General features: G+C 41.4%; 3 protein-coding genes across 11 annotated transcripts in view; 1 reads left to right on the forward strand and 2 right to left on the reverse strand.

Moving 5' to 3' along the window:
• The window catches only part of LOC130187965 (protein PTHB1-like), a 184934-nt gene that overhangs the window by 16331 nt on the left and 141103 nt on the right, over window positions 1-27500 (reverse strand). The window lies entirely within an intron of this gene.
• Window positions 325-19943, forward strand: capn7 (calpain 7). 6 transcript variants are annotated; one of them, XM_056405881.1, is made up of 21 exons: window positions 325-331; window positions 1375-1485; window positions 2695-2852; window positions 3188-3255; window positions 3338-3568; window positions 4169-4255; window positions 5580-5706; window positions 6643-6727; window positions 6848-6954; window positions 7092-7238; window positions 12229-12335; window positions 12423-12543; window positions 12631-12775; window positions 13786-13885; window positions 13967-14102; window positions 14415-14490; window positions 14625-14770; window positions 18239-18301; window positions 19069-19199; window positions 19291-19380; window positions 19501-19943. In XM_056405881.1, the coding sequence occupies exons 2-21, from the start codon at window positions 1407-1409 to the stop codon at window positions 19643-19645; spliced, it is 2349 nt and encodes a 782-aa protein (XP_056261856.1). In that variant the 5' UTR covers window positions 325-331; window positions 1375-1406; the 3' UTR covers window positions 19646-19943. The 6 variants fall into 6 exon arrangements, with proteins under 6 accessions (XP_056261856.1, XP_056261860.1, XP_056261855.1 ...); XM_056405885.1 differs by lacking the exon at window positions 325-331 and having other exon boundaries at window positions 1350-1485; window positions 6643-6728; window positions 6861-6954; XM_056405880.1 differs by lacking the exon at window positions 325-331 and having other exon boundaries at window positions 1350-1485.
• The window catches only part of sh3bp5b (SH3-domain binding protein 5b (BTK-associated)), a 22436-nt gene continuing 17722 nt past the window's right edge, over window positions 22787-27500 (reverse strand). For all 4 annotated transcript variants that reach the window (XM_056405919.1, XM_056405920.1, XM_056405918.1 and 1 more), the window contains 5 exons: window positions 27454-27500; window positions 26863-26993; window positions 24823-25091; window positions 23640-23960; window positions 22787-23157 (listed from right to left, as the gene is read on the reverse strand). The exon at window positions 27454-27500 is cut by the window's right edge and continues 118 nt beyond it. In XM_056405919.1, the coding sequence (XP_056261894.1) occupies window positions 22958-23157; window positions 23640-23960; window positions 24823-25091; window positions 26863-26993; window positions 27454-27500 (968 nt within the window). In that variant the 3' untranslated portion in view covers window positions 22787-22957. The remainder of the gene's footprint in view (window positions 23158-23639; window positions 23961-24822; window positions 25092-26862; window positions 26994-27453) is intronic.

Below are 27500 nucleotides of genomic sequence, written 5' to 3' on the forward strand. Positions count from 1 at the left end.
CGGTGGGCTTTACATGCTTGTATTTCATGAATAATGTTGTGGTTTTTTCTGTTTTTATCAGGTTTTAATTCTGTTTACATTGTTAAAGATCCTACTACTTCTAAACTATAAAACACAACACACTTACTGTTTTACACCTACCTGTATATATTGATTTATGTTTACTTCTCATATACATTAAATAACTTATTTAGCAATTCTTATCTTTATAAAAAGATCTAAATGAATTCATACTATATATGTATTTTATATATAGATTTAGATTTAGAAAAATATGTATTTATAAATGTATTTATATTTCTTTTAATTAACAATGTTGTGTTTTATTATAAACATATTTAATTATTTAGTATTTTAAATATATATACAGGACTGTCTCAGAAAATTAGAATATTGTGATAAAGTTCTTTATTTTCTGTAATGCAATTAAAAAAACAAAAATGTCATGCATTCTGGATTCATTACAAATCAACTGAAATATTGCAAGCCTTTTATTCTTTTAATATTGCTGATTATGGTTTACAGCTTAAGAAAACTCTAAAATCCTATCTCATAACATTTTAATATTTCCTCAGACCAAGTAAAAAAAAAGATTTATAACAGCTGAGTGTTTGTCAAGGCTCAGGAAACCCTTGCAGGTGTTTCGAGTTAATTAGACAATTCAAGTGATTTGTTTAATACCCTACTAGTATACTTTTTCATGATATTCTAATATTTAGAGATAGGATATTTGAGTTTTCTTAAGCTGTAAGCCATAATCAGCAATATTAAAAGAATAAAAGGCTTGCAATATTTCAGTTGATTTGTAATGAATCCAGAATGCATGACATTTTTGTTTTTTTAATTGCATTACAGAAAATAAAGAACTTCATCACAATATTCTAATTTTCTGAGACAGTCCTGTATATACTACTTTTCTATAACACGTTTAATTATTTAGATGTTATACATAAAGACTATTATTTATAACATATTTAATTATTTAGTATTCTATATATAGTATTATTTATAACATATTTAACAATTAAATATGTTATAGATAATACTATATATACACTATTTATAAAATATTAAATATTTATTATTTTATATATATACTATTATTTATAACATATTTAATTATTCATTATTTTATATATATATATAGACTCTTATTTATAACATATTTAATTATCTAGTATTATATATAGACTATTATGTATAACATATTTAATTATTTAGTATTATATATACTATTAATTATATTTATTATAGTTGAAGTCTGATATATATAAGACATTAATTGTCCCCGCTGCTTCTCTTGTTGTACATGTGTTTTACATATATTTTCCGTTTTATTCTGTCATTTTAGTTTGTCATACATCTATATCCCCCAGGAGGCCGCCCAGGCCCTGATCTATGCCGGCATGGCGGGGTCCAAGCTGGAGGGGATCCCAGACAAGGTGAACGAGTACCTGGACCGGGTCCAGGCGCTCCACAACGCAGGTGAGCTCCCCCGGTGACTCGGCAGATATCTAATTATTGCTGGTTTCCGTCACCACGGTGACTCAGCCAGCCGGGCCTCAGGCTTTTGTTTCTACGTTTTGTTTCTTTATTTCTTGAAACACATTTTTTATTTGACCCTTTATTTATTGACTTATTTTAATTGCACATGTCCACGGCTTCCTCACTATGAGCTCCACGTTGCATCGCACCGGGTAGAAATATGACCTTCTCGACCAATAGTTTATGCCCGCCTTGCCCAGTGATTGTTACCGGCTGAATATTCCCCGAAGGTAGTCAAGTGTTCCTGTAGTTAATTATATAAAGTTAATTATATAAAGTTATTATATTAAAGGAGAAGAGATGACGTGCTCGTGATTAGTAAGAAGTCAGAAATTAAGGAATGTAACTGAATGAGCCCTGAGGACGGCCTTTCCTTTTCCGTGTGTGTGTGTGTGTGTGTATGGGTGTGACCGTGGGTGTGGTGTGAGTGTGACCAGGTGTGGGGTCAGAGGTCACAGCACTTAACAGATACTGTATGTATATATATATTTATAAATAAATATAATTAAATACATAAATGTACAAGTTTATGTAAATAAGAATAGATAAAAATATATTTATATATAATCCTAACTCATACCAAGTTTATGAAGAATTTTATATTTATATATATATATATATATGTTAGTGCTGTGAAAAATAACGCGTTAACTCAGTTAATTAAATTACAGGTTTAACTAGTTTTTTTTTTTTAACGCATTTAACGCATGCGCAGAATGAGCTTCAATCCGTCTGTTGTTGGTCGTCTCTCCAGCAGCGTGTCGTTCTGTCTCTAGTGTCTCGTTAACACGACTCCGATCTCCGTCTCGCGCACCGCAGAGCTCGGATGCTGGTGCGCGCACTGGTGAGCAATGCAGGGCTCTCAAGTGTCACGCATTGAGCGGGGGGGGGGGGGGGGGGGGGGGGGTGCAGAGTTCCGATGTTGGTCTGCGCGCATGAAAAGTCACTAGCACCCCGTCAACAACTCTTCTCGGAGCTCTTGCCTGTCTTGAGAGACCTGTAAATTTATATATGTGATTAATCATGATTAATCCACAGAAACCTGTGATTAACCTGATTAAAAATGTTAATCGTTTCACAGCCCTAATATATATACATACATACACACAGTATCTGCTAAGTGTTGTGACCTCTGACCTCTGACCCCAGTGCAGGCCCGGCAGAGCGACCCCCTGAAGAGCCGGCATCAGGTGGGCCTGGAGCGCGCTCACTTCCTGGTGACTGAGGCCTTCAGGGAGGACGAGCAGCGCAACGCCGGGGAGGCGGTGGAGCTGTACACACAGGCGGTGGAGCTGTGCATAGACACGGTAGGTCTCTCTCTCTTCCATCTCTCTCTCGCTCTCCTCCCTCTCTCCCCTCCCGCTCTCCTCTCCCCTCTCTCTTTCCTCCCTCCCTCTCTCCCGCTCTCTTTCTCCTCCATCTCTCCCTCCCTCACTCACTCTCTTTCTCCTCCCTTTCTCTGCCTCTCTTTTTCCTCCCTCCCTCTCTCTCTCTCGCTCTCCTCCCTTTCTCTTTATCCCTCTCTCTCTCCTCTCCCCTCTCTCTTTCCTCCCTCCCTCTCTCGCTCTTCTCTCTCTCTCTCCCTCTCTCTCTCCCATCATCCCTTCTTTCTTCTACCCTCGTTTCCTTGTCTGTGTTTCAGTCCAATGAGACCTCTGACCCGGCGCTGCAGATGAAGCTGAAGCAGCTGGCCCGTCAAGCTTTGGACAGGTGAGTTATTGCCAGAAGAAGAAGAACAACAACAACAACAAAAACAACAGCAAAAACAACAGCAACTTTATTCTCCACTCAGTTGTTTCAGGGCCGAGGGTCTGAAAGAGTCCCAGTCCAGATCAACTCCAACGGGGCCTCCTGAAGCCAAGCCCAGCGCCGGTTCTGGTTCTGGGGGTCCGGTTCGCCAGTTCTTCCCCCTCGGGCCAGAGTTCAGCCTCCATGACCGGCCGCCCCCCCAGCCGGTCCGGGCGGTCCAGTCCAGCGAGCCCCAGGGCCAGCGCTACACGTCCGACGAGATCGAGGTGCTCAGGTGAGACCGGCCCGGTCCAGAACCGGCTCTGTGGACCCCTCACGGGCCCATTGGCTGTTCCTCTGTCACGTGACCTGAGGCTTTAGATGCGTCAGTGATTGGCCCTTGTGTATATATATATATATATATACAATGTTATTTATAACATATTTAATTGTGTAGTATTATATATTCTGTGAGTCTATGTATACATATTTAATTATTTAGTATATTATATATATACTATTATTTTCAAGATATTTAGTATTTAATATATATATATACTATTATTCATAAGATATTTCATTATTTAGTATTTTATACTATTATTTATAAGATATTTAATTATTTAGTATTTTATCTATACTATTATTTATAAGATATTTAATTATTTAGTATTTTATATATATATAATATATATATATAAAATACTAAATAATTAAATATCTTATAAATAATAGTAAATATATATATATATACTATTATTTCTAAGATATTTAATTATTCAGTATTTTATATATACTCAAGGTGACTTTGGCGCCGCCCCGGTGGCCCAAAGAGTGTGACGTAATAACAGAATGAAAACCAGCTGAAACCGGTTTCTGTGTCTTGGATCTCCAGGTCCACGTCCACCATCAACGGCATCGCCTTCGTGCCCTTCATGAGCGTCGACCTCCGGGAGCGCTTCGCCTTCCCTGTCCCGTTCTCGTGAGTATCGTTTACGTCTGGAATGTCAACAACAAACAAACAAAGAAACACCTGCAGCATTAAATGACAGTTTAAAGTACCTTTTTTATTCTTGCACCGACATTTAAATCATATGGGAAGTGACGCAATTTGTCAGCGTCATTCAACTTTCCAAAAATATAATATATATGTATAAATAGATGAAAACATATATATATATATAATATACATTTAGAAATATATATTTTTATAAATATATATATTTATCAAAAATGTATGAATATATATATTATATAAATATAATGTATATATTTAGAATTATATATATATTTATAAATGTATATTTAGATTTCTAAATGTATTTACATATATATAGACATATATTTATACATGTATTTATACATATATATATTTTCTCTATAAATATTTTGATTTTTAAAAATATATATTTATAAATGTATTTATATATATATACACTACCGTTCAAAAGTTTGGGGTCACTTAGAAATGTCTTTATTCTTCAAAGTAAAGCACTGTTTTTTCAATAAAGATAACATTAATCATAAATACCATCTCTACATTGTTAATGTGGTAAATGACTATTCTAGGTGAAACGTCTGGTTTCTAATGAAATATCTCCAGAGGTGTATAGAGGCCCATTTCATCATCACTCCAGTGTTCTAATGGTACATTGTGTTATCGCCTTAGAAGACTAATGTCTGATTAGAAAACCCTTGTGCAATTATGTTAGCACAGCTGAAAACAGTTATGCTGGTGATATAAGCTATACAACTGGCATCCTTTGAGCTTGAAGTTTGTAGAACAAAATTAATACTTCAAATATTAATCATTATTTCTAACCTTGTCAATGTCTTGACTATATTTTCTATTCAATTTTCAATTCATTTGATAAATAAAAGTGAGTTTTCATGGAAGACACGAAATTGTCTGGATGACCCCAAACTTTTGAACGGTAGTGTATATATACACATACATTTCTATAAAAATATATATTTATAAATGTATTTATATATATATATATATATACACATACATTTCTAAATATATATTTTTATAAATCTAAATATATATATTTATAAAATCCAACAAATATAAATCTCTTATTTGAGGTAAAGGTGTCCTCTCCCTACTCGTCAGAGGAAGAACGTTGATAACTGACATAACGTGAATTCACACGACTAAACGTGAACACTGCACGGCGTATTCACCTCTCGCCCCTGAACATGTATGGCGCAGCTGTCAGTCACAGAAACCTCGTGAAAGGGACCAGTGGATCTGGAGGAGGCGGGTTTCCACTCTTAAAACGTCTTTGTCCTCCTTCCAGGGACAAGATGGGGAAGCTGGCGCTGTCGCCCAAACAGAAGGCCATCTTCTCCCGCTGGGTCCGGCCGGACGAGATCTGCAACAACCCGACCATGATCATGTCCGTGTCCAGCTTCAGCATCAAACAGGTCCGGGTTATGACTGCTCTGTTATCGGTGTGTTTGTGGTGTGTTCATGGTGTGTTGTAATATTCTGTTGTCGGTGTGTTAGTGGTGTGTTGTAATGTCTTCACTGGAACAGCCAGTAGGGGGCGCAGCACTCTCACAGATCAGGATCTTCCTGGGAGAGACATGTCGGGATGCTGTCATACACTTACATACATATGTACTTTTCTACTTTTTTATAATTTTGTATACATTTTTTTCATTATTTATTTCATTATATTTATAAAAGTATTTATATATATATTTATAAAAGTATCTATATATATTTTTTTATATTTAATTAATTAATTATAAATATATGTCGATTAAAAAAAATATATATTTATATATTTTAGATTTATAAATGTATTTATATATATATTTACACATGTATTTATTTATATGTATTTATACATGTATAGATTTAGATATATAAAATTATATATTTATAAATGTATTTAGATTTATAAATATATATATATATTTATACATGTATTCATATATAAAATTATGAACATATATGTTTAAATTATATATATATATATATGTTATATATAATATATATTAAAAAAATTATTTATATTTATAAATGTATTTATATATATTTATAAATGTGTGTATGTGTGTGTGTATATATATATATAAACACACATGTATTGAAACATATATATTCATATGTATACATGTAAATACATATATATTTTATAATGTTCAAACACACATAGATCTCTTATTTAAGGTAAAGGTGTCCTTTGTCCCTTTACCCGTTGTAGTTAAGAAACTTAAAGGACATAATGAGAATAAACACGACGAACCGTAAACACTGCTGCACGCCGTATTCACGTCCCGCCCCTGAACCTGTATATATTTACGTCCCGCCCCTGAACCTGTATAAGACGCGTGTGCTCCCCCCCCGTCCAGACGGTGGTGTCTGACTGCTCCTTCGTGGCGTCGCTCGCCATCAGCGCGTCCTACGAGAGGCGCTACAGCAAGAAGCTCATCACCAGGTGAAGACACACACACACACACACACGTGTTCACTCTACATGTCACACACACTCACACGTGTTCACTCTACATAAATGGAAAATGAAAAGCTGAATTTCTTATTTTGTGGCCGTTGCTTGAACCCCCCCCAGCGTCATCTACCCTCAGAACCGCCGGGGGGAACCCGAGTTCAACCCCTGTGGTAAATACATGGTGAAGCTCCACATCAACGGGGTCCCCAGGAAGGTGAGAGGACCCTCTGGCGCCCTCTGGCGGCGAAGATGCAGATCACAACCAGCTGAATACCCCTTTTTATGATTGAATTATCTCTAAGATGCATGTGAAGTGGCGATGAGGTGAGGGCCGTGATGTTTGCCCCCCAGGTGATTATAGACGACTACCTGCCGGTGGACCGTAACGGGGAGCTGCTGTGCTCGTACTCCAGCAACAGGAACGAGCTGTGGGTCTCCCTCATCGAGAAGGCCTACATGAAGGTCATGGGGGGCTACGACTTCCCCGGGTCCAACTCGGTGAGTGCGGGCGGATTATTTATATTTAAAAATAAATATATACGTTTTATTCTTTTAAATAAGAGAATTTGCACGAGAATCGGGAGAAACAATCTAGAAAATGTAAAGTTTAAAAGAGTTTTTAAGTGCTAAAACTAGTCACTTCCACTTCTTGATATATATATATATTAGGGCTGTCAGCGTTAACGCGTTAATCTATGCGATTAATTTGGCCGCGATTAACGCACTAAAATATTTTAACGCAACTTTGTTTACTTCCGGTGTCGTTGAAGTTGTTTCACTCCTATGAGTGTCGAGCCGCGGCAGTCCGCCTCCTTCCTCCCGTCTGCTCCTCCATATTCACAGAGGAGCAGAGGGCGACGTGTCGGTGACGCGGGGCGGAAGGTGAAGGGGACTTTGTTGTTGCTCCGCTCGATGCGCGCGCAGACACGCCGGCATGGAGCTGTGCGGCGAGACGGAGAGAGAAGAGTGACCGACACTAGAGACAGAATGACATGCTGCTGGAGAGACGACCAACAACAGACGTTTAGTTTAATAAAGAACAAAGACGTCTCTAAGGAAAGAACCGTACATTACTTCTGCTGTGGAGACGACCAACAACAGACGTTTAGTTTAATAAAGAACAAAGACGTCTCTAAGGAAAGAACCGTACATTACTTCTGCTGGAGAGACGACCAACAACAGACGTTTAGTTTAATAAAGAACAAAGACGTCTCTAAGGAAAGAACCGTACATTACTTCTGCTGGAGAGCCGACCAACAACAGACGTTTAGTTTAATAAAGAACAAAGACGTCTCTAAGGAAAGAACCGTACATTACTTCTGCTGGAGAGACGACCAACAACAGACGTTTAGTTTAATAAAGAACAAAGACGTCTCTAAGGAAAGAACCGTACATTACTTCTGCTGGAGGCAGGACGAACAACGGACGTTTAGTTTAATAAAGAACAAAGACGTCTCTAAGGAAAGAACCGTACATTACTACAGGTGGAAGGGCGACCAACAACAGACTTTGGTTTAATAAAGAACAAAGGCGTCTCTAAGGAAAGAACCGTACATTACTTCTGCTGGAGAGCGACCAACAACAGACGTTTAGTTTAATAAAGAACAAAGACGTCTCTAAGGAAAGAACCGTACATTACTTCTGCTGGAGGGGCGACCAACAACAGACGTTTAGTTTAATAAAGAACAAAGACGTCTCTAAGGAAAGAACCGTACATTACTTCTGCTGGAGAGACGACCAACAACAGGCGTTTAGTTTAATAAAGAACAAAGACGTCTCTAAGGAAAGAACCGTACATTACTTCTGCTGGAGAGACGACCAACAACAGACGTTTAGTTTAATAAAGAACAAAGACGTCTCTAAGGAAAGAACCGTACATTACTTCTGCTGGAGAGCGACCAACAACAGACGTTTAGTATAATAAAGAACAAAGACGTCTCTAAGGAAAGAACCGTACATTACTTCTGCTGGAGAGCGACCAACAACAGACGTTTAGTTTAATAAAGAACAAAGACGTCTCTAAGGAAAGAACCGTACATTACTTCTGCTGGAGAGCGACCAACAACAGGCGTTTAGTTTAATAAAGAACAAAGACGTCTCTAAGGAAAGAACCGTACATTACTTCTGCTGGAGGCGACCAACAACAGACGTTTAGTTTAATAAAGAACAAAGACGTCTCTAAGGAAAGAACCGTACATTACTTCTGCTGGAGAGCGACCAACAACAGACGTTTAGTTTAATAAAGAACAATGACGTCTCTAAGGAAGGAACCGTACATTACTTCTGCTGGAGAGGCGACCAACAACAGACGTTTAGTTTAATAAAGAACAAAGACGTCTCTAAGGAAAGAACCGTACATTACTTCTGCTGGAGAGCGACCAACAACAGACGTTTAGTTTAATAAAGAACAAAGACGTCTCTAAGGAAAGAACCGTACATTACTTCTGCTGGAGAGAGAACCAACAACAGACGTTTAGTTTAATAAAGAACAAAGACGTCTCTAAGGAAAGAACCGTACATTACTTCTGCTGGAGGCGACCAACAACAGACGTTTAGTTTAATAAAGAACAAAGACGTCTCTAAGGAAAGAACCGTACATTACTTCTGCTGGAGAGACGACCAACAACAGACGTTTAGTTTAATAAAGAACAAAGACGTCTCTAAGGAAAGAACCGTACATTACTTCTGCTGGAGAGACGACCAGCAACAGACGTTTAGTTTAATAAAGAACAAAGACGTCTCTAAGGAAAGAACCGTACATTACTTCTGCTGGAGAGACGACCAACAACAGACGTTTAGTTTAATAAGAGAACAAAGACGTCTCTAAGGAAAGAACCGTACATTACTTCTGCTGTAGAGACGACCAACAACAGACGTTTAGTTTAATAAAGAACAAACACGTCTTTAAGGAAAGAACCGTACATTACTTCTGCTGTAATCTGGCGTGATAGAGAACATGACAGGGGGGCGGGGCCTCACCCTGATAGAATGGTGGGGGGTGTGTCACATGCAAAAGACTTTAAAAGGTGAATTTACATGTTTTTGTAAAATCGAGAACATGAGCCCAGACTCCAGAGGGTCACGTGACATATGTGAATGTCAGTCAGTTTACCAAGGCCACTGGTTCTGCTGTTCAGTGTTAAAGATGACAGGACCAATGGGGTCTCTAATACACCTTTTCTTACTAATCTGATGTTTCACTGAAGAAACAATTTATCATCCACAATATTAAATACCTCGCTGGCACTTTATAGGTAGGAGCCTCTTTGAAAACACAGCTCTGTGGGAAGTTTAGTCTTTAAAAAAGAGTACAATTAAACAAGTGTCTGAAATACACGCTGTCTGAAGGGATTACTCGTTCATTTAGAAGATTTAGAAGAAAAAAACTTTAAATCGCGATTAATGAATTTCAAAATGTGCGATTAATTAGTTAAATTTTTTTAATCGATTGAAAAAAATTAACTAATTAATCGCACATTTTGAAATTCATTAATCGCGATTAATCCCAATTTAAAGTTAAAAGTTCATTCTTTTTAAAGACCAAACTTCACACAGAGCTGTGTTTTCAAAGAGGCTCCTACCTATAAAGTGCCAGCGAGGTATTTAATATTGTGGATGATAAATTGTTTCTTCAGTGAAACATCAGATTAGTAAAAAAAAAGAAGTACATTGAGACCCCATTGGTCCTGTCATCTTTAACACTGAACAGCAGAACCAGTGGCCTTGGTAACTGACTGACATTCACATATGTCACGTTAACCCTCTGGAGGCTGGGGGCATTTTATACATTTTACAAAAACATGTAAATTCACCTTTTAAAGGCGTTTTCATATGACACACACCCACGTGTTATACATCAAACATTCCAGAACAATCTCAGCTCTATTCAATGAGGCTCAGTTGTCCTGGTGCCGTGTTCTCTGCTCTCTGACTGACAGGCTGCTAAATGAGCCTCACCTGTGAGGTGGGAGGTCCTTTGTGATTTTCTGAGTGTTCATTGGTTGTTTTTCCCCCAAAATGTTGACAGACAAACGGATTGACCAATCACGGTGAAGGTTTCGTGTGACGAGTTCTTTCCGCGCCGCGTCCCCCGACACGTCGCCCCTCTGTGTATCAGAGGGGGAGACGGGAGGAAGGAGGAGCAGGAGGAAACCCGACTGATTCATCCACGAGTTAAAATGATTTCTGCTCCTAATTTTCGCGGAGAAATAATTGTTTTAAAAACGGAAACAGTGTTAAACCGTACTGCCGCGGTTTGACACTCGGTTTGAGTGTAAAAACTTCAACGAACACCGGAAGTAAACAAAGTTGCGTTAATTGCGTAAAAATATTTTAGTGCGTTAACGCGGCCAAATTAATCGCATAGATTAACGCTGACAGCCCTAATATATATATATACATTTTTTTATAAAAATATTTAAATTTATAAAAATATATATTTATAATTGTATTATATTTATGAATATATATATTTAGATTTATAAATGTATTTATATAAATAAATGTATATGTAGATGTATTTATATATATATTATAAATATATAGATTTATAAAATATATATTTATAAATGTATTTATATGTAGATATTATAAATATTTACATTGATAAAATATTTAGATTTGTATTCATATGCAAAAATGTATTTCTATATATATATTTATAAATGTATTTATATATACATATACTTATAGATGTATTTATACATATATATTATGTATATGCATTTAAAAAAAATGTATTTATACATATATTTCTAATTATAAATGTATTTATATATATATTAGGGCTGTCAATCGATTAAAAAAATTAACTAATTAATCGCACATTTTGAAATTGAGATTAATTAATCGCGATTAATTGCAATTCACCGTTTAAAGTCTTTTGCATGTGACACACCCCCACGTGTTATACATCAAACATTCCAGAACAATCTCAGCTCTGAAATGAGCCTCATTGTCCTCGCGCCGTGTCCTCTGGTTCTCTGACTGACAGGCTGCTAAATGAGCCTAACCCGTGAGGTGGGAGGTCCTTTGTGATTTACTGAGTGTTCATTGGTTGTTTTTTTACCGAAATGTTGACAGACAAACGGATTGACCAATCACGTTGAAGGTTTCGTGTGTCGAGTTCTTTCCGCGCCGCGTCCCCCGACACGTCGCCCCTCTGTTCCTCTGTGTCTCAGAGGGGGAGACGGGAGGAAGGAGGAGCAGGAGGAAACCCGACTGATTCATCCACGAGTTTAAACTGATTTATGATCCTTATTTTCGCGGAGAAATGATTGTTTTAAAAACGGAAACAGTGTCAAACCGTACTGCCGCGGTTTAAAAAAAAAAAAAATTGCGTTAATTGCGTTAAAATATTTGTGTGCGTTAACGCGGCCAAATTAATCGCATAGATTAACGCGTTAACGCTGACAGCCCTAATATATATATATATATGTGTATATGTATATATAAATATATATAAAACACAAGTGGCCGTTTGTTGCAGAACATCGATCTGCACGCGCTCACCGGCTGGATCCCTGAACGCATCGCGATGCATTCGGATAATCAGTCATTCAGCAAGGACGACACGTTCCGGATGCTCTACCAGAGGTGAGGTCATCGAGGGAACCCATGACACTTTTTTCAGGTGTTTTTTCTTTACCCGTTAACGGTTCTGTCCCCCCCCCCCCCCCCCAGGTTTCACAGGGGCGACGTCCTCGTCACCACGGCGACGGGGGTGATGACGGAGGAGGAAGGGGAGAGGTGGGGTCTGGTGCCGACGCACGCCTACGCCGTCCTCGACATCAGGGATCACAAGGTGGGTGGGTCGGGGCGTCGGCCCCCTGGTGGTCAGTCGAGAGAATGCCGCGGCTTCCCGCCCTGACCGGCGCTCGTTTCTCCGCAGGGCGCTCGTTTCCTGCAGCTGAAGAACCCGTGGAGTCACCTGCGGTGGAAGGGCAGGTACAGCGAGCGGGACGAGAAGAACTGGACGCCAGAACTCCTCAAGTACCTGAACTTTGACCCCAAGACGGCGCAGAAGTTTGACAACGGTGTTTACTTCTTTATTTTATTTGAGAAGACTTGAAACTAGAGACTCTCGGCGTTTCTCAATCAGCGTTCTTATGCGTACTTTCCTCTCCTCGTGTCCTCGTGTCCTTGTGTCCTCGTGCCTCGTGCCTCGTCATCAGTCTCTGAGGACATGTTCACATTCAAAGTCCTCTTCTCGCAAAGCACGGTGAAAATACCCGGATGTGACTTGATCCTCCCACTTTACCCAGAATGCATCAGAGGAGACTTGTGCGTACTCTAGCCAGCATATATCCCAGAATGCATTTCACCAGCAACCGGAAACAGTAGCGGAGGAGAAAATAAACAACTGAGAGTTGACTTTTTATAAATACTGTTGAGTCACGGAATGTGATGTTAGGATGTTTTGTTTATTTGACTGTAAAACATAATTTACAGTGAATAATTAGAGTAAACGCAGGAGCAAGAACAGCTGATGTGGTGACGTCATCAAGTCAGCTGCTGGTCCAATCGCAGAAAGACCAGAAAGACCAGAAAGACCGTCCTCCCGTTCTCCCAAGTCCTCTCGTCCTCCCGTTCTCTGGAGTCTGGACTCCCAAGTCCAGACTCCAAAAGAACACAAGTCTGTACTTGTGTTCTTTGAATTGAGAAACGCTGTGAGACATAAACTCATGTTTACAATGTACACCTAGTGGTCAGGAGAGAGAATGCAGCCATAACGCATGAAGCAGAGACTTCTATACAACCAGAGGAGTCGCCCCCTGGTGGTCAGGAGGGAGAATGCAGCCATAACGCATGAAGCAGAGACTTCTATACAACCAGAGGAGTCGCCCCCTGGTGGTCAGGAGGGAGAATGCAGCCATAACGCATGAAGCAGAGACTTCTATACAACCAGAGGAGTCGCCCCTTGGTGGTCAGGAGAGAGAATGCAGCCATAACGCATGAAGCAGAGACTTCTATACAACCAGAGGAGTCGCCCCCTGGTGGTCAGGAGAGAGAATGAAGGGCTCTAACACATATGTTGCCTCTCCAGGTGTCTTCTGGATCTCCTGGGAGGACCTCTGTCAGTACTATGACGTCATCTACCTGAGCTGGAACCCCGCCCTGTTCAAAGAGTCCTCCTGTATTCACAGGTGTGTGTGTGTGTGTTCCTCAATGTACAGATGCACTGTGTGTGTGTGTGCTCAGTGTGTGTGTGTGTGTGTCGTCTGTAGCAGCTGGGATGGGAAGCAGGGTCCAGTGAAGGACGTCTACAGTCTGGCCAACAACCCCCAGTTCAAGCTGGAGGTCCAGTGTCCGACGGGGGGGGCCGCCGTGTGGGTGCTGCTCACCAGACACATCACGGACAAGGTGGGGACGCTGTGTGCGTCTGTGTGTGTGTGTGTCTCTGTGTCTCTGTGTGTGTGTGTCTCTGTGTGTGTGTGTGTGTGTGTCTCTGTGTGTGTGTGTGTGTGTCTGTGTCTGTGTGTGTCTCTGTGTGTGTGTGTGTCTCTGTGTGTGTGTGTGTGTGTCTGTGTCTGTGTGTCTCTGTGTGTGTCTCTGTGTGTGTGTGTGTCTCTGTGTGTGTGTGTGTCTCTGTGTGTGTGTCTCTGTGTGTGTGTGTGTGTGTCTCTGTGTCTCTGTGTGTGTGTGTAAACCTGCTGACTGTGTTCTCCCCTTCAGGATGACTTTGCCCACAACAGGGAGTTCATCACTCTGGTGGTGTACCAGACGGAGGGGAAGAAGGTGTACTACCCAGGTGAGCTCCAGGTGTACGGACAGAACCAGAGGAAACACACGATTTAGATTGAGCTGCAACAGATGTCCTCAAATGTAGATGATGTTTGTCTTCTAAAGGTGAATCTGTTAGTGATACTGTGTGACCCTTCACAGCCGACCCCCCCCCTTACATCGACGGCATCCGCATCAACAGCCCTCACTACCTGACCAAGGTGAAGCTGACCAGTGCCGGAACACACACCTTCACGCTGGTGGTCTCCCAGTACGAGAAACAGAACACCATCAACTACACACTGAGGGTGAGGAATACACCCATCTGTTTAATATATATTAATATATATATATATATTAATAAATATATGTATATATTAATATATATATAAATATATTTATATTAATATATATATATATATATTAAAATATATATTAATATATATATGTATATATTACTATATATATTAATAAATATATGTATATTCTAATATATATATTAAGAAATATATATATGTATATATTAAGAAATATATATCAATATTCATACATATTAATATTTATGTATATTTCTATCAATCTATATATATATTTATATATTTATTTTTGGGCTGCACGGTGGTGTAGTGGCTAGCACTATTGCCTCACAGCAAGAGGGCCGTGGGTTCAATTCCCGGTCGAGGCGGTCCTTCTGTGTGGAGTTTGCATGTTCTCCCCGTGGCAGCGTGGGTTCCCTCCGGGTTCTCCGGCTTCCTCCCACAGTCCAAAGACATGCAGCAGGTTAATTGATCTCTAAATTGCCCATAGGTGTGAATGTGAGAGTGAATGGTTGTATGTCTCTATATGTGCCCTCGATGGACTGGCGGCCTGTCCAGGGTGTCCCCGCCCTCGCCCTGTCAGCTGGGATCGGCTCCAGCGCCCCCGCGACCCTAATGAGGATAAGCGGTGTTGATAATGGATGGATGGATGGATATTTATAGTTATATATATTTAGGTATATTTATTTATGTATTTATATGTATACATATATTTATATATAAATATATATGTATCCTCGTGTGTGTGGTCTGAAGTGTTTATATGTATAAATGTATATATTTATATATATTTAAACTTATATGTATTTATATATATATATATGTATCCTCGTGTGTGTGGTCTGAAGTGTTTATATGTATAAATGTATATATTTATATATATTTAAACCTATATATATGTATTTATTAGTGCTGTGAAAAATAACGCGTTAATTCAATTACAGGTTTAACGAGTTTTTTATTTATTTACGCATTTAACGCATGCGCAGAATGAGCTTCCAATCCGTCTGTTGTTGGTCGTCGGGACGAAAAAAAAGTCACTTGCAAAATGAGCTTCCAATCCACCACTTCAACCTGAACTCTGTCCGCTCTCATGCAGACGGTCTGTTCATCGGTAATGATCCTTCCGCAGGTTCACCTCCGGAAACCTTGTTACGACTTTTACTTCCTGTAGATCAGGGTCTCAACACGTCGATCGCGACCTGCCAGTCGATCGCGGCGTAGTGTCGGTAGATCGCATGACATTAAAAAGATTGGCCCGCCCCTGACATGTTCTCTAGAGCACGTCTTTGTTCTTTTATTAAACTAAACGTCTGTTGTTGATCGTATCTCCACAGCAGCATGTCATTTCTGTCTTTTCGCGTTGCGTTAACACTTATCGATCTCCGTCTCGCGCCACAGAGCTCCGTGCGCGCATCGACCGAGCAAAACAAAAGTCACTTGTCAATCTGTCCCGTGTCCGGGCCGGTGAGGTTTCAGCTTTGCAGCGGTGTCCGCGCCGTCCCTTTCATCACGGCCCAGTTCATGAAGAAAACCCACACAGTCAGTTTGCCTCAGCAGCTGCTAGAGGAAGACTAGAGGCCTTTAGATTGTATCATGGTGGAGTTAATGGTTGACAAACAAGAGAAACATGTTCTGTTTAACCCTCCTGTTACCTTTACATTGACTAACATATTTTACCCTCGGGGTCAATTTGACCCCAGCAATTAAAACCTCCAGAAAATTATTAGAATTAATATTGCTTCCCAAGTTTAAGTGTGAGGTACTTTATGTTTGTTTGTTGACTACCTAAATAGCCCTTTAAATAAATAAAAAAGTTGATATTTCTTATATGTTTGACACAGTGAAAACCGCCTGGGATCAAATTGACCTCAAAGAACACCGACATTAAACATTGAATGGGGTCAAATTGACCCGAAAGGTAACAGGAGGGTTAAACATTCTGTTTAGGATGAAGATGTATTAATGTTCCATATGGAAGAAAACTGCTAAATAACTGCTGAGTTGCAGCACCATTATATAGAAGAATGTATAAATGTATATATCCGTCTTTTGTCATAAATCTCTATGTTCTCACAAAATATACCGAGAATATCGGTAATATGTGATTAATCATGATTAATCCATAAAAACCTGTGATTAACCCGATTAAAAATGTTAATCGTTTCACAGCCCTAGTATTTATATATATATCCTTGTGTGTGTGGTCTGAAGTGTTTATATGTATAAATGTATATATTTAAACTAGTGCTGTGAAAAATAACGCGTTAATTCAATTACAGGTTTAACTAGTTTTTTTTTTTTTAGCGCATTTAACGCATGCGCAGAATGAGCTTCCAATCCGTCTGTTGTTGGTCGTCGGGACGAGAAAAAAGTCACTTGCAAAATGAGCTTCCAATCCACCACTTCAACCTGAACTCTGTCCGCTCTCATGCAGACGGTCTGTTCATCGGTAATGATCCTTCCGCAGGTTCACCTCCGGAAACCTTGTTACGACTTTTACTTCCTGTGGATCAGGGTCTCAACACGTCGATCGCGACCTGCCAGTCGATCGCGGCGTAGTGTCGGTAGATCGCATGACATTAAAAAGATTGGCCCGCCCCCTGACATGTTCTCTAGAGCACGTCTTTGTTCTTTTATTAAACTAAACGTCTGTTGTTGATCGTATCTCCACAGCAGCATGTCATTTCATCCGTCTTTTGTCATAAATCTCTGTTCTCACAAAATATACCGAGAATATCGGTAATATGTGATTGATCCACAAAAACCTGTGATTAATCCGATTAAAAATTTTAATCGTTTCACAGCCCTAATTTAAACCTATATATATGTATTTATATATATATGTATCCTCGTGTGTGTGGTCTGAAGTGTTTATATACAGTATATAAATGTATATATTTATATATATTTAAACCTATATATATGTATATATATATTAGGGTGACCAGACGTCCGGTTTTCCCCGGACATGTCCTGCTTTTGAGACCTAAAAAACAGTCATTGGTCGACCGATCTCAGGGTTGCCAGATACACGATAATTATCCTCCAAATACAACCATTTTGAGCCTTTGGTACGATACTTCACCATCTCCAATCTGGCAACACGGAGCACCTCGCCGCCTCCACTAGTTCATTGTTGTTTGTGCTGTAAACTCCTCCCAGCGCCGCCGCTCCCATAGCGCACTACGCGCTGTGCGGAGGGCACCACGTCCTGAGGGGCTCCACAAAATAGGCAACTAAAAAATCCTCAGTTATAATAATTATAATGCCGATATTATTTCAGTCTAGAAATATTCGGCACCTTTTAGGCATGAATATCACAAAACAGGCAGAACAAGAGAGATGTTTAATCTCAGCCCCCCCCCCCCCCCTCAAGGTTTCACAGAAGTGATGTCGTCTGAAAGTGTCTCTCTCTCTCGCTCTCCCTTTCTATCTTGTTTGTTTTTCTCTCCGTAGGTTTACTCCGGATGCAAGTTCTCCTTCTCCAAGATCCTGAATCCCTTCACTCAAACCAAAAGGGTATGTTTCACACACATACAGGACTGTCTCAGAAAATTAGAATATTGTGATGAAGTTCTTTATTTTCTGTAATGCAATTAAAAAAACTAAAATGTCATGCATTCTGGATTCATTACAAATCAACTGAAATATTGCAAGCCTTTTATTCTTTTAATATTGCTGATTATGGCTTACAGCTTAAGAAAACTCTAAAATCCTATCTCATAAAATTTTAATATTTCCTCAGACCAAGTAAAAAAAAGATTTATAACAGCTGAGTGTTTGTCAAGGCTCAGGAAACCCTTGCAGGTGTTTCGAGTTAATTAGACAATTCAAGTGATTTGTTTAATACCCTACTAGTATACTTTTTCATGATATTCTAATATTTAGAGATAGGATATTTGAGTTTTCTTAAGCTGTAAGCCATAATCAGCAATAAATCAGAATAAAAGGCTTGCAATATTTCAGTTGATTTGTAATGAATCCAGAATGCATGACATTTTTGTTTTTTTAATTGCATTGCAGAAAATAAAGAACTTCATCACAATATTCTAATTTTCTGAGAGTCCTGTATTATATATATCTGTATATTTATGTGTGTATATATAAGTTATGGATGTATATATATTTTTATATACGTGAATATATATATTTTTAAATATTTATATATTAATATATATGTATATATATGTATACATATATATATATATCCATATTTTTTATTTATTTTACCTGTAAAAGGTTGATAGTGTCTCTCACACACACACACACACACTCCCTGTGTGCAGGTCAACGGCCAGTGGAAGGGGCCGACTGCTGGCGGCTGTGGGAACTACAAGGACTCGTACAAACACAACCCGATCTACCAGGTCCAGCTGGAGAGGCCGGGACCCCTGCTGGTGGAGCTCCGAGGGTCCAGGTCAGGCTCACCATCTCTCTCTCTCCCCATCTCTCTCTCTCTCTCTCCCTCCCTCTCTCTGCCGGTAGTCACTCCCTCCTTGTGTCTGCAGGCAGTACAGCGTGGGCTTCGAGGTGGTGACGGTCTCCACGGTGGGGGAACCGGCGCCGGCGGCCCAGAAGAGGAACAGCGGAGATTACAGGTTAGTAGAAGCAGGAAGGAGAGAACCCCCAAAGAGTCTCTGTCTCCGAACTGAGCTCCGGTTGCCGTGGGAACCGTCTCCTCTTGACCTGGAGCCTGAACGCCTCTTCTCCTCCTCCAGGTGTGGTTTCTGCTACATGGAGGCGGAGCTTGTCCCGGCCGGCCTCTACAACGTCGTCCCCACCACCTTCCTGCCCAAACAGGAAGGACCCTTCTTCCTGGACTTCTCCAGCACCTCGGCCCTCAAGGTGTCCCAGCTCCAGTGACCCCTGACGGTGGGCTTTGGGCCTCCATCAAACACAGAGACTAGCGGATGGGTCACGAGCTCCAGCGTGGCTCTGAAGACGCAGCATGACGAGAAGAATGATGAAAAAGATCAAAGGGAACGAAACGCATCGAAGAGTTAACGGAACGGAGAGACTTTCATTCTCTATAAGAGACGGAGAGAGAGAGAGTTCTCACGAGGAGCGATGTGACTAACGCTGTCAGAAGAAACTTCTCAGTATCCCCTCTACGGAGGAAGAAGAAGTGTCAATAAAAACATCAATACAGATATTAAATGAGTACATTGAGTGTCAGATGATCTTCTCATATATTTATGTGGTGGAAACATCTGGATTTATTCAAGCTTCTCACCAGAGACGTTTTACCAGATCACCGAGAGGAGCCTGAACGCATCACGATGACGTGACCGGACGGTTCTTCTTCTTCTTGGGGTCGCCAACAGATTTAAAAACTAAAGAATATTAGATATAAAAAGCCGAAAATCTAAAACTGGTGATTTATTTAATTTTGTGGGCCATTTTGACTTGACCACATTTGTTGAATCTTTGTAATTGTTTTGCACGTGGCTCAGGGCGGGGCGGTGTGCATGTGGGGCGGGGCGGTGTGCATGTGGTGGCGGGGCGGTGTGCACGTGGCTCAGGGCGGGGCGGTGTGCATGTGGGGCGGGGCGGTGTGCATGTGGGGCGGGGCGGTGTGCACGTGGCTCAGGGCGGGGCGGTGTGCATGTGGGGCGGGGCGGTGTGCATGTGGGGCGGGGCGGTGTGCATGTGGGGCGGGGCGGTGTGCATGTGGTGGCGGGGCGGTGTGCACGTGGCTCAGGGCGGGGCGGTGTGCATGTGGGGCGGGGCGGTGTGCATGTGGCTCAGGGCGGGGCGGTGTGCACGTGGGGGCGGGGCGGTGTGCACGTGGCTCAGGGCGGGGCGGTGTGCATGTGGGGCGGGGCGGTGTGCACGTGGCTCAGGGCGGGGCGGTGTGCACGTGGGGGCGGGGCGGTGTGCACGTGGCTCAGGGCGGGGCGGTGTGCACGTGGGGCGGGGCGGTGTGCACGTGGCTTTATGTCAGCAGGGCGCTGTGCACTGAAGATTACAAACACCTGACAATAGAATTAACTTTCTATCATGAAAAACTGACGTCATACAGAACTGTAAACAATAATAAATCAAACTGTAAACGAAGTCTAAACGCTGCTGTGCTAAAAGCTTGGAATGTTCTTTTCAGAGGGAAATATGGCTTTAAATCTCTATTCATGATGTAAATCATTGTCATTTTAATTGGCAACAAGCCGACTCGTATGAATGATGATTCAATGTTTGCAAAACTTGCACTAAATGTTTGTTCAAACTTTTGAATACAGGAAATGGTTTTTGCTCCTCCGTTGCTTTTATTCTGGAGGGCAGGGGCTTTTATTTTGACAGAGCAACAATAATCTGTAAAAAGAACTCATTAACCTTAAAGGGCACTTTTTATAAATTATAAGAGATTTTTTATTTTATATATATTATATATATATTTGAGGCCTTTCACGTGTGACTGTGAACATATATTACTGGGTCCAGAACAGAAAGTTGCAGGTGAACATTTAATATCCAGGAAGAAAGCAGCTGGTTACCGTGGTGACCATGTGACCACACGGAGGCTCGTCATTGGACGACATCAACGTACACGTAACTAGGGCTGCAACAACGAATCGATAAAAATCGATTATTAAAATAGTTGGCAACGAATTTCATTATCGATTCGTTGTGTCGCGCGATTATTACAGCGCTCAATAAGTCACGGAGTATAAACAAAGTTGATTTGAGCGCAGAGCGGCGTTAGAGAAACAAGAGCGAAGCGAGAGACTGAACGCTGCGTTGTGAGAGCCAATCAGCGCTGAGCTGCTCCTCTGTTGATGAATCTAATTGGCTGCTGCTGCTCACGTGGCGCTGGATGCGGAAGTCATTCACGTAGTCGGAGACATTCACGGAGCTGAGTGCGCCTCCGGGTGACGTCATGACCCCAGACACCAGGGCGCTACATGTCACCACGTGTGTGGCATTTCCACAAGAGTATAACGTAGAAAACGTGGTTATTTATTCCGTGGCGGATAGCGGAAAATATTTTTCCACGGAGAAAGTCAACGGAGATAAGGCACGACGCCACTCGCTGTGTGCGCTGCGCGTGCAGATATTTAACGGAGCGGAGCAGCGCGTGCGCTCTGATCGGGACACGTCTCATCAAAGATGTTCTATTGCGAAGAAGAGCACCACTTCACATGTTTTCCGCGTCTCACTGCAATCTCAATGGCAGCGGGCCAGGTGAAAAAAGAAAAAAAATCTGAACGCGTCTCTGATATTGTTCAGGGGGCCAAATGGGGACCACTGCTCAGGAGAGGAGAGCTGTCAGTCTGTCTGTGACGGTTCATCACCATGGTGACCAATGAACAGGGTTCATCCACATGGTGACCAGTGGGTCTCCAGGACCTTTCCATGACTAAACCAAATTTCCATGATTAAACATTTTGTGAAAACTGTCTATACGTGACAAAGTGAAAAGATATAGTATTTAAACTAACAATGAGAATTCCAAAGCATACCGTATATATACCATGTAAATTAACATCTGAATAAAACAAATTTGCATTACTTTTCCAAATATTTTGGGATTTTATTTTTTTCAATTACTTTTCTAGGCCTGCTAATAGCCATTTAAAAATGCCATGACTTTTCCAGGTTTTCCATGACCGTACGGACCCTGTTCTGAATAAAGGGTTGAAAATTAAAGTTTTTTGTTTTTTTATCCGATTAATCGATAAAATAATCAACAGATTAATCGATTATCAAAATAATCGTTAGTTGCAGCCCTACACGTAACCCAACAATCTGACTGCGTATTGAAGATGCATAAAGATAAGAAGCCATATTATTCATGTGACTCTTGAACAATAGAAGCTCAACACACCGAGAGCAGCTCCAACTAGTGAAATGACTTCAAGTAGCTTATGAATGGTCGAGTTCTTCCCTTCGTACATGAACGCCTCCACAGCGTCAACGCTTCACGAAGTGACCTGAAGCTCCGCCTCCCGACCGCCGCCCACCGGGAACAAAGAGCCGACTGAGTGACACCAACGACAGACGAAGATGAAGCGCTTTGAAGGAGCTTTTAGTGGAACAATAACACGGAGGCCATCTTTAACTTTGTCCTAAATGAGACGTTTCCCAGGACGCTCTATATTCCTCAGGGACGAGTCAAAAAGGGGCGGAGCCTCCACGACGGAGCCGCCGTACGGGAAGCGTTCAACGTCTCTCCGCGGTTTAAGCGTTCGGGTCGACACGAGTCCTCAGACTCCTTTGACCCGGACCGCCTCGGCCGTCTGCGTCCTTGGCGGCGCGAGGGCGGCGCCGGTTCAGGAAGCTGAAGCGCGGCTCCAGGCTGAAGCTCCTCTTGGAGGTGGAGCTGCTGTTGGAGGCTGCAGCGTTGTCCAGGGCGCCCTCGGCGCCCTCCGCCCGGTCGCCTGCAGCACAGAGAGGACCAGTGATTATTAACCCTTTAATTAACAAAGAGGGATGGAAGGAGCTCCACACGGAAACCACACATCTGTGTTTTCTCATAGTAAGTCACAGTACATACAAATATATATATATATGTATATATATATATTTAAAAATATATATATATACATACATTTTTTTATAAAAATATATAATTGTATATACAATTATTTATCAATATATATACTTCTAAAAATATATTTAAACATTTATATATATAAAAATATTTATATATATGAAAATATTTTTACATATGTATAAATATTTATTTGACAGTAAAAATAAATGAGAATTTTTTGAAAGACAAACACACACAGATACACACACACACACACAACCAGATACACACACACACAGACACACACAGATACACAGATACACACAGATGCATACACACACACACAGATACACACAGACACAGATACACACACACAGATACACACACCTCTCTCCAGGTCGCACTCCGGGGACGACGCCCCGCTGCACTCGCTGCGCGGCCCGAGCACCGGGGAGACGAGGCCGAAGTCCGACAGCGACGCCGTGCCGGGGAGGTCAAGACTGCAGGGCCGGGACGGAGAGGAGGAGGGCGACGGAGAGGCGGAGGAGGAGGAGAAGGAGGAGGACGAGGAGCTGGCGAAGGGGCAGGGCGACAGGAGCTCCTGGGGGCTGCTGGGAGAGGAGCAGGAGGAGGAGGCGCGAGGCTCCTCCTCCTGCTCCTCCTCCGACATGACGCCGCTCGCCTCGTCCTCGAAACACACCGACACCACTGCAGGAGGAGGACAGGAGAGAGGGAGGGAATGAGGGAAGGAGGGAGGACAGGAGGGAGGGAGAGAGGAAAGAGGAGAGAGGAAAGAGAGTAAATAGGAAAGGAGGGAGGAAAGGAGAGTAAAGGAGGGAGTGAGGAAAGGACAGAGGAAATGAGGGAGGAAAGGAGAGAGGAGGAGGAGGAAAGGAGAATGGAAGGGAGATAAAAAAGGAAAGGAGAGAGGAAAGGAGAGAGGGAAGGAGGGAGGACAGGAGGGAGGGAGAGAGGAAAGAGAGTAAAGAGGAGAGAGGAAAGAGAGTAAAGAGGAAAGGAGGGAGGAAAGGAGAGTAAAGAGGAAAGGAGGGAGTGAGGAAAGGACAGAGGAAATGAGGGAGGAAAGGAGAGAGGGGAGGAGGAGGAAAGGAGAATGGAAGGGAGATAAAAAAGGAAAAAGGAAAGGAGAGAGGGAAGGAGGAAGGACAGGAGGGAGGGAGAGAGGAAAGAGAGTAAAGAGGAAAGGAGAGAGGAAAGAGAGTAAAGAGGAAAGGAGGGAGGAAAGGAGAGTAAAGAGGAAAGGAGGGAGTGAGGAAAGGACAGAGGAAATGAGGGAGGAAAGGAGAATGGAAGGGAGATAAAAAAGGAAAGGAGAGAGGATAGGAGAGAGGGAAGGAGGAAGGACAGGAGGGAGGGAGAGAGGAAAGAGAGTAAAGAGGAAAGGAGAGAGGAAAGAGAGTAAAGAGGAAAGGAGAGAGGAAAGAGAGTGAGCGTCGAGGACATTCCTGGTAAGGAGGTTAGAACCTCCTTCAAGAGGAGCAGCCAATCAGGAGCTCAGGATTCTGTCACATGTTGTCTGTGCCTCGTTCTCCCAGAGGAAGCGACTCACTGGATATCCCGTCAGACTCCATCTTGAAGCCGGCGCCGTCGTCCCCGGCGTCCCCGCCGCCGTCTCCCTCGGCGCCGACGCCGCGGCCCCGCGGCCCGATGGCAGAGCTCCGCCTCCTCTCGTGGATCTCGTCGGAGATGCTCTCCAGGCTCCTCAGCGCCGCCTTGTACTCGCCTTTGGCCCCGGAGAGCTTGGCCTGGCGCACGTCCACGCTCTGCTTCAGCACCTCCAGCTGCAGGTAGCACTTGGCCTTCACCTCGAAGTAGGGCCTGAGGAGGAGGAGCAGGAGGAGGAGGAGCAGGAGGAGACGATTAGATCAGAGGGGTAAAAAACACAGAAATATATAAAGTATATTTATTTATAAATAGAAATGTATGTATATATAAATATTAGGGCTGTCAATCGATTTAAAAAAATTAACTAATTAATCGCACATTTTGAAATTGCGATTAATTAATCGCGATTAAAAGTTAAAAGTTAAAAGTTCATTCTTTTTAAAGACAAAACTTCACACAGAGCTGTGTTTTCAAAGAGGCTCCTACCTATAAAGTGCCAGCGAGGTATTTAATATCGTGGATGATAAATTGTTTCTTCAGTGAAACATCAGATTAGTAAAAAAAATATATACAGGACTGTCTCAGAAAATTAGAATATTGTGATAAAGTTCTTTATTTTCTGTAATGCAATTAAAAAAACAAAAATGTCATGCATTCTGGATTCATTACAAATCAACTGAAATATTGCAAGCCTTTTATTCTTTTAATATTTAAAATTTTTAATTGCATTACAGAAAATAAAGAACTTTATCACAATATTCTAATTTTCTGAGACAGTCCTGTATATTGAGACCCCATTGGTCCTGTCATCTTTACCACTGAACAGCAGAACCAGTGGCCTTGGTAACTGACTGACATTCAAATATGTCACGTTAACCCTCTGGAGGCTGGGGGCATTTTATACATTTTACAAAATAAATTAAATTCACCGTTTAAAGTCTTTTGCATGTGACACACCCCCACGTGTTCTACATCAAACATTCCAGAACAATCTCAGCTCTGAAATGAGCCTCATTGTCCTCGCGCCGTGTCCTCTGGTTCTCTGACTGACAGGCTGCTATAGAGCCTAACCTGTGAGGTGGGAGGTCCTTTGTGATTTACTGAGTGTTCATTGGTTTTTTTCCCCCCGAAATGTTGACAGACAAACGGATTGACCAATCACGTTGAAGGTTTCGTGTGTCGCGTTCTTTCCGCGCCGCGTCCCCCGACACGTCGCCCCTCCGTTCCTCTGTGTATCAGAGGGGGAGACGGGAGGAAGGAGGAGCAGGAGGAGCAGGAGGAAACCCGACTGATTCATCCACGAGTTAAACTGATTTATGCTCCTTATTTTCGCGGAGAAATGATTGTTTTAAAAACGGAAAGTGTCAAACCGTACTGCTGCGGTTTAAAAAATGTAAAAAAAAAACAACAACAATTTGCGTTAAAATATTTTAGTGCGTTAACGCGGCCAAATTAATCGCATAGATTAACGCGTTAACGCTGACAGCCCTAATAAATATATATTTATAAATACATATTTATGAATATATTTATTTATAAATATATGTTTATATATATATATATATTTATAAATACATCAACTATCACTCCAGTGTTCTAATGGTACATTGTGTTATCGCCTTAGAAGACTAATGTCTGATTAGAAAACCCGTGCAATTATGTTAGCACAGCTGAAAACAGTTATGCTGGTGATATAAGCTATACAACTGGCCTTCCTTTGAGCTTGAAGTTTGAAGAACAAAATTAATACTTCAAATATTAATCATTATTTCTAACCTTGTCAATGTCTTGACTATATTTTATATTCATTTGATAAATAAAAGTGTGATTTTTCATGGAAGATACGAAATTGTCTGGGTGATCCCAAACTTTTGAACGGTAGTGTATATATGTTAAATATATATATATATATATCAACATAAAATTAGGACTTTATTCCTGTAGTTTCTTGACCTTTGACCTCTGAGTGTTCCGAGTCTCTTACTTGGACTTGTTGATGGTGCGTTTGAGTTTCTTCTCCAGCTGCTTCATGCGGCCGATGGCCGCCGTGTATTTGGCCGCCGTCTCCTTGTGGAGCAGCTCGCTCCTCGTCTTGCTGTGCTCCGCCTCCATCACCTGTGACAGCCAATCAGAACACCCCGTCAGGTTTATACATCTTTCTATTGTTGGTGCAACATGTAAATCAGTGAGCAGGAAGACAAAGAAGGTCCAAAATATCAATATTAATAATACTTCTCAGCACCTCATATAATTTTTTACAAATGTAATTCAAATTTAAGTTAAAAAAATCTCAATTAAAAAATACACAAAATTACACAATAACAATTTACATTAAAAATGACAACAATTTAATATTTTATTTATTTATTGTAAACCATTTCTTTATTATTATTTTTATTTTCTTTTGTAAAAAAAAAAAAATCAGGACGTCTGAATTAAAATTTAAATAAAATAAAAAGATCACAACATTTAAATAAAAAATAAAAAAATGACACTATTCTGTCCTCCTCCTCCTCCTCCTCCTCACCCTCCTCACCCTCCTCACCCTCCTCCTCCTCCTCCTCCTCCTCCTCACCCTCTGGGTGGCGTGGTTCAGCATCTCCTGCCAGGCCGAGTCAAACT

The sequence above is a fragment of the Pseudoliparis swirei genome, chromosome 22 (assembly GCF_029220125.1).
Source record: "Pseudoliparis swirei isolate HS2019 ecotype Mariana Trench chromosome 22, NWPU_hadal_v1, whole genome shotgun sequence".
NCBI classification, from domain to species: Eukaryota; Metazoa; Chordata; class Actinopteri; order Perciformes; family Liparidae; genus Pseudoliparis; species Pseudoliparis swirei.